General features: G+C 49.5%; 1 protein-coding gene across 1 annotated transcript; it reads left to right on the forward strand.

Moving 5' to 3' along the window:
* STEHIDRAFT_153497 (uncharacterized protein) lies at nucleotides 1-2,652 on the forward strand (the record flags this gene model as incomplete). Its single annotated transcript, XM_007300745.1, has 1 exon — nucleotides 1-2,652. One exon carries the CDS (start codon nucleotides 1-3, stop codon nucleotides 2,650-2,652), a length of 2,652 nt encoding a protein of 883 aa, XP_007300807.1.
* Between the last annotated feature and the right edge of the window lie 5,229 nt (nucleotides 2,653-7,881).

Below are 7,881 nucleotides of genomic sequence, written 5' to 3' on the forward strand. Positions count from 1 at the left end.
ATGGGTTCGCATGGTACTGGAACGAATCCGGTGCCTGTCTCAGCACCGGTAGTTACGCCGCCGGTTGTGACATTCTCTCGTGGCTTGCCCATCCCTGGTACTCGTGACGCTCCGTTGTTTAACGGACGGTATATCAATGATTTCTTGACTACGCTGCATAAGCATGCAGAGGCCGCTGGTCTGCAAGAAGACAAGCTGCCTTCGCTTATTTATCAGTACTGCACGGACGAGGTCAAAGCAGTCATCCGTTATTCAAAGGAGCTTGAGGATACGAGCACTTGGGCTGTGGCCAAGAAGCACCTCCTCGATCTCTATGGCTCTCTAGACGAACCTTCTCTCGTCTCTATCGACACTGTTCTTTCTTTCTGTCGTCAGGCAGGTCTTGGTGCACGCTTCAATTCGCGTCAGGACTTGGCGAGTTATCATCGGCAGTTTCATGCGATGTCAGCTCCCTTGATCAAGAAGAATCTCTGGACAACAACGGAGGCGAACTTACATTTCTTCAAAGGCTTGCCTAGCGAGCATCGCACGTACATTTACCAGAACGTTGATGCTAAGTTCCGCACTCGTACGAATCCTCCGACGATTGATACCTGTGTTCAGTTAGTGTCTGTGCTATTTGACCCGGATCAGATCAATGCTTTGGAGCCTGAGCCGTTGACAGGACATGACTTGTTGACTGATGAACCGTTGCAGAAGACTGTTCGTTTTGAGCAGACACCTCCGCCTCAGCCTGTCAGGGTTGAGACGGCTGTGCCTCCTCAAACAACAGCACAGGCTTCTGCGAACATAGACGATTTGACTCATCGTTTCCGAGAGCTTTCGCTTCAAATGGCACAGTTACTAGCCATGCAGGCTGCTGCGATACCGGTCGGTGCAGGGAAGCCTAACCAGCAACCCTCGAATCAGCCGCCACAGTCGGATTTTCATAGGCGGTGCTTCATGTGCGGACAGGCAGGAATGCACCCGGAGAGACTTCGTAACTGTCCGGAGACTACCAAGCTCGTGAACGAGGGCTTTATCAAGTTTGACTTTGATTCAAATCGGTTTGTATTGTCAAGTGGTGTCGAGCTTCCGCAGGCACCTAGAGGTATTGCTGGCGGTTTGGCTGCATACATCAGGTCTGCATTTATGTCACTCGGAAAGGGTACGACAACGGGGACAGCGAAAGGCAAGGAGGTCGAACGTGATCCTCCGCCTCATCAGTCCGGCTCGTTCGGTAGTTCAGCTGCTGGTTTGATTGTCGACGGTCAATCTGTGTTTGAGGGCGATGTTTTTGCTGTTTCATCTTTTAGTGATCCGTCTCATGAAGTATACTCAGTCTCATCAGCAGATCTCGAAGCCTTTCCAGCGACACGCTCACAGACCTCACGCGATGCGGCACGCGATCAAGCAGCTCCGTACTCACGCCCACCAGCTAAGTCTTCGAATAATCCGTCTCCTACTGCTCAGCGTACTGCCAAAACGACACAGGATCAGGCAAATTCAACCATTCGTCCTCCTCTCGCTACATCTCTCAGGCCAGCAACTTCAACTCCTCGTCCGAATATCCCTCCTAGCGCGCCTCAACCTCCACCAGTCAATACACAGGTACCCGCGCGAAAGACGAACCCCGCTCCACCTCCTGCTGCACAAGATATCAACATGAAGGACACACCGGCGAAGAAAGGACCACAGTTTCACTTTACCACTGACATACAGGATCGATACTCACCGGATGATATCGAGAAGAAGGTTTGGAATCAGTCGATTATGCTGTCAATCGGCGAACTAGTCAGTGTAGCACCGGTATTGCAGAAGAGGATTTCGACGGCCACTCAGACGCGTCGTCAATACTTGAATAATGCAGGTGAGTACGAACTTTATACCGCTGAAGCTGAACGTCTGTTGGCAGAGGAATATTCGTCTTCGTGCGTCGAGCCCGGAGATCAATTCTGTGTGACTGATCCTGAAGAGTTAAGTTCGTTCCTTGTTACCTACTCGAATGCGGTGACTCTTCGTCCCACTAGATTCTTCGCAATGACGACCGGTCAGTTTGAAGCACGTCTCGGTAACCTGCCTTCTGTTCGTTTCATGGTCGATACCGGGTCAGAGCTCAACTTGATGCCGGAACGTTTGGTCAATGAGGCTGGTCTCCCTGTAGACTTCGAGGGTTCGCGTTGGGCTTTGAAGGGAGTGAATGGCGGTCCAGTTCGTCTACTCGGTTGTTGCATGGATGTCCCTATCGTCATTGGTACGCACAATTTTGACCATCACTTCTTTGTCAAGTCAGAGGATACTGGCACTCGTTATGATGTTATTCTAGGGCAGCCTTGGATTCAATGGTACGCTACCCAGATAAATTACAATCGTGCTGGGAAGATGTGGATGAATATTTGGAAGGATGGTGATCGTGAGTCTCAACCTACTCTGCAGATTACACTAACTCGGCCAGACAACGATCGGAACTCGGAGAAACTGGTCATGTCCGCCACTACTCCAGGTCGCCAAGGTCCTAAGTCTCCAGGTACGCCTATTTATCTCAGCCCGAGCAATACTGGTGTTTCAGAGTCCGTTTCTGGTTCGGTGGTAAGGCCGTCAATGCCGCGCATCGAGGAAGTATTTGAGGAGGCGGATTTTCCGAACGGCGTTGGGCCAACGGCTCAGCGCTGAGTCGACGTCCTTCTAATACTCATATACCCACTCTTGGACGCTCGTTACATGCATTACTTGGCGACCCAGAGTTTTCTGATTTTGACTCCCTCTTTTTTGCGTCTCCACCCGAGCTCTACGATCCTTTCCTTCGCCGTTTCAGTTATTCTCTACCGCTATCTCGACCTTTAACGTCTCCTTGGACTATCCGTGCATTTTCAGCGAAACTCCCCCCCTCTCGTATCTATTCCGCTTCTGCTGGTAAAAAGTATAAACCCGTTGATCGAAAACATCGTCCAGTTCCTACTTATATGCCCAATCCTTCCGCTCAACAGTTTCTTCCCATTCCTATACCCGATATTGATCCCCTCCCTACTCGACCACCACCGCTCTCAGACTTTGTCCCTACTTCTCGTCTTACTACTGACCGTTTGAAGGACTTGATTTCCACTATACCCGACGACTTTCTTTCTTCTGAAGAGGTTCTTTTGCTGGCTTACGTTGTTATTCGCAGACAGGACGCTTTCGCATGGGATTTCTCGGAGAAAGGTATATTCAAGCGCGACTATTTTCCTGACTATGAGATTCCTGTTATAGAGCATGTCCCTTGGCAGAAGCCGCCGATCCGAATACCCAAGGCTTTGGAGCAAGCAGTCCGCGACGAAATACGAAAGCAGGAAGCAGGTGGACGCTTCGAACCGACAACAGCAAGTTATCGATCTGCACTCTTCGCTGTGATGAAGAAGAGTGGTGCGGTGCGTCTTGTACTTGATCTTCAGCCTCTCAATTCCGTTTCTATTCGTGACTCGGCACTGCCGCCTCGCACCGATGATTTTGCGGAGGAATTTGTGGGTTATGCGATTTATGGCATCGCAGATTTGTTTTCCGGGTTTGATGCACGCATGCTTGCCTTAATTTCGCGTCCTCTCACTGCATTTCACTCGATTGAAGGCCCAAAACAGCAGTGTACGCTGCCTATGGGCTTTACTAATTCAGTTCAGGAGTTTCAACGATGCGTTCAGCATACTCTTCAGCCAGATATTCCTCACCACGCCAACAACTTCCTCGATGACATCGGAATTAAGGGACCCAAGTCGCGGTACAACGACGAACCAATCCCAGAGAACCCGAATATTCGTAAGTTCGTTTACGAGTATGCTACTATCTTAGACAGGGTACTGCTTCGTTTGATTTCTGCAGGGATTACAGCGTCTGGTCTTAAGACAACGCTTGCCGCTCCGTCTCTCAAGATCGTTGGGACAATTGTTTCTTACGACGGTTGGCATCTTGAGCACGGTATCGTAGCCAAGATTCAGAAGTGGCCTGAGCCACGGAACGTCTCCGAGGTCAGAGGTTTTCTCGGAACTGCTGGTTGTGGTCGCAAGTGGATAAGGAATTTCTCTCTCATCGCTAAGCCTCTCACTTCTCTCCTCCGCTCGACTGACGACCGGGATTTTATCTTCGACGAGTCTGCTCGATCGGCTATGCAGAAAATTAAGGACCTCGTCACTTCTGCACCAGTTCTTATAGCTATCGACTACGACATGGCCAAGAAGATCGACCAGTTTCCGCGTTCGACTGATCATGGCTTAGTCGTTGTTGCAGTGGACTCGTCCATCTATGGCAGCGGCTGGGTTGTGTATCAGTATATTCAGATCGACAAGAAGCCCTCAATATTCGGTTCATGCACTTACAATGAAACAGAGTCAAGATACTCGCAACCGAAGGCCGAGTTGTATGGTGTGTTCAGAGCAGTGAAAGACTTGCGACATCGGATTTGGGGTATTCGGTTCAGACTCGAATTTGACGCTAAGTTTCTCAAAGAAATGCTCTACTCTCCTGATCTTCCCAATGCACCTATGACCCGTTGGATCTCGTATCTACAGCTGTTCGACTTTGAGCTTCACCATGTCAAGGCGGAAAAACATGTTGCTTCGGACGGACTTTCCAGACGGCGACCTTCTCCTGATGATTCCGACGAAGAGGATGCCGAGGCGTTTCTAGATAAGTTCATTTCGTCCCTTTCTTCCGAATATTCTACTACACATGTCCGATCGTCTGTTCTAGCTCCTGCCCGAGCCGAATTGGATTTTTCTCGCTCCTTATATCTATCTGCCTCAGCTACCTCCCTTCTTTTATCCTCTGTCCTTAATATTCGCACCATGCATGCTCGTCTCTCTCGCCTACCATTCGTCGACTCTCTCGGCTCTTTCTCTTTCGCATCTGTCGATCCTCTCTCATATTCAGAACCACGCGTCCGCGGTGTTCAAGGCCTATACCCTATTTACTCTGAAGCCGATTTCTGGGATGCTGATCGCCGCGACTATTTCATCCATGCTGGTAATCTTCCTGATCCATACTCTTCGGAGCTAGGGAGTGTTGTCCAAATGGGAGTGGATTCGATAGCTCGTCCCATTAATTATTTTGTCGGTGCGTTCTTCAAATTTCTTCGTCTTTCCAATGTGGTCGATGGCGAGTATATTGGTAAGGAGTTTTTCCGCCGCAATGTTCCTGTTACTGTTGTGGACGAAGGGTGTCAGTTAGGTGGCGAATATTCCGCGTTACCTTTCACTTATTATGTTGATCGTTATCCGGGTACGCTCAGACCCAGAGTGACGGTGGATAGTACAGCTATTCCTTCGGGCGCGGAGACAGGTCAAACTTACGAGTCCGTCTTTTATGACCTGCCAACGCTTCCGTATGGAAATGCTTCATATTTTACTTCAGATTCTTCTAATCCGTTTTATATTTCTTGTGTTGGTCACCGTTTCGGATTGAAGGACGAGGACACGATCGAGATGTGGAATGAGATCATCCTGTATTTACGAAGCGAACAGCTTCCTTCTCGTCTTCGTGACTCAGACGAGAAGGAACGTGCTCGCTTCATGCGTCGTGCTAACCAGTTTTTCTTGCATGAGCAGATATTATTTCGCTATCCGAATCGAACTGGTACGCACCCTCCTCTTCTTGTTGTAGTGGATCCTAAGCGTCGTCTGGAACTCATGAGAGAAGCGCACGATCAGTCTGGTCATCGAGGGCGAAATGCCACCTACATTAAGCTCAAGGAGCGTTATTACTGGCCTAACATGTTCGACTCTGTGGCAATTTTCGTGCGCTCCTGTTATGAGTGCCAGGTGAACTCGAAACATCGTCCTATAATCGACTTTCATGTTGGTTGGCTCACCAAGCCGATGAAGCATTGGCATCTCGATACCATTCATATGTCAGATGGTGTCCTCAGCAATGGCACAGTAGTCAAATATATACTGTCCGCTGTTGAGGGACTCATGGACTGGCCAGAAGCGCGAGCTGCTCCTGCTAATACCTCCGAGCATTGGGCCCGTTTCATTTTCGAGGATATTATTTGCCGCTTTGGCTATGTTCCGATTTTTACTGTTGACAATGGCTCAGAGTTTAAGGGTGTTATGGAAGTTTTATTTGCACGTTACGGTATTCATGTTGTCTTTTCAACGAGCTACCATCCGGAAGGAAACGGGGTCTCTGAACGTTCGCACCAGCCGGTCCGAAACGGTGTCTTAAAGTGCGCAGGTTCAGAGAAGCGTAAATGGCCACAGTACCTGCACGCAGTTCTTCTTGCAATCAGGACCACTACCAGCCGTACTACAGGCTATAGTCCGTACTACATCCTCTATGGCACACAGCCGATTTTTGCGTATGAGTTTGAGGACACCACTTGGCAGAGTCTTGCCTGGCATACGGTGTATGACCGCGACGAGCTTCTTGCCTTGAGAGCGCTCCAGATTGCCAGACGAGATGAAGCTTTGTTGGAAATTACTCAGAAGGTTCGCGAGTCTCGGAAGCGGGCAATAGAGGATGCACAACGTAAGTACCCGAGTAGATTTGATCCTGATAGCTTGAAGGAGGGCGACTGGGTACTGTTACATCAGACTTGGCTTGACGAGGTCAAAGGCTCCAAAGAGGAGGAGCGTTGGTCTGGTCCGTTCATTGTTCACATGCGGACAGAGCACGGCGCTTTTATTCTGAGGGAACTCGACGGCACTATTGTTCGGGGCCCCATTCATGGTTCGCGTTTGAAGATATTTTACTTCCGCCCTGACAATCCCTTTCCTTCGCGACGAGGTTTGATTTTACCTTCGGATTCAGCAGTGGATGAGGCAGTCTATACTCGAGTTGTCACTTACGCTTACGCTTTCGGACGGCCTGGTTATTTCTTTTCTACGCCTATGGACGTTCCTTCATTTCCTTCACAGGCGGCAGAGTATTTTGATTTGCATTGGAGCGCGGAGGTTTGCAGTCAACCTGGTTGGCCCGGGTTTTCACACGAGAAAAGTACTGACAATGCGGTGGAGGAGTTGATGAGGCCGAAGTGGGAGAGAGACGAAGAGCAGAATTATGATCTAGGTCGATGCATTGATGGATCACCCATGGACCGTCACCGGACTGTTCGACTTCACCGCCAATCAGCATACCAATCACTCGCTCTTCGATTCCCTCACCTGCTCCAGTACCTGTCTACAAGCGATGTTCCGAACCTGAAGCCCAGTAGCTCAAGCGAATATTCAATTTATGTCGAACATTGAGTATTCCATTGTAGTCTTTCTCCCCACCATTGATTTTTCGATATTCATTCACACTCCGCATGCATATCCTACTTTCCTTCTCATTTCCATTGCTATCCTAAATGACGAGGTCGCCATTTTAACTCCCCCCCTCTGTGGAGGAGCACACGGGCGTACTCGTGTACTCCCCCATATGAGAAGGAAACGGAGTTAGAGTCGCGACTTGGGAACGTACGAACGCTCGTTCCGTCGGACTTTCAATTCCCGGTTGACCCCGTTCTGCACCACTACTGGTTTTTATTCGCTTTTCTCTTCGTTTTTCCTTGGACTACTGAGCTGTCCCGTTTGAGCACTTCTAGAGAATCTCAGGCATCGCCTCCAGCGCTCGGAGCAATTGTTTTCAAGTAGTAGCGATCACGGTACGCTAAATCGACAAGCGCTAGTGGACGAAGGGCCGGAGCCATCCGCCCGGGACTAGGAACGGAACGCGCGGCCTCGGACTCCGCCACACTTCACCTCTCCCTCTACCTTGTCCGATTTATTGCTCTCACTTCCTCTCCCCCGTTCGCCTTCAAACTTTGTACACCATTTCTCTTATGTTCAGTCCTCACTATGAAATCCTTCTTGATTCCGAGTCTTATCTGAATCTAGCTGGGCAACTTCTTTACTCTAGGCCTCATTATTAGTGCGCTTTTTCGACATTTTATTT

The sequence above is a fragment of the Stereum hirsutum genome (genome assembly GCF_000264905.1).
Source record: "Stereum hirsutum FP-91666 SS1 unplaced genomic scaffold STEHIscaffold_3, whole genome shotgun sequence".
Classification (NCBI taxonomy): Eukaryota; Fungi; Basidiomycota; class Agaricomycetes; order Russulales; family Stereaceae; genus Stereum; species Stereum hirsutum.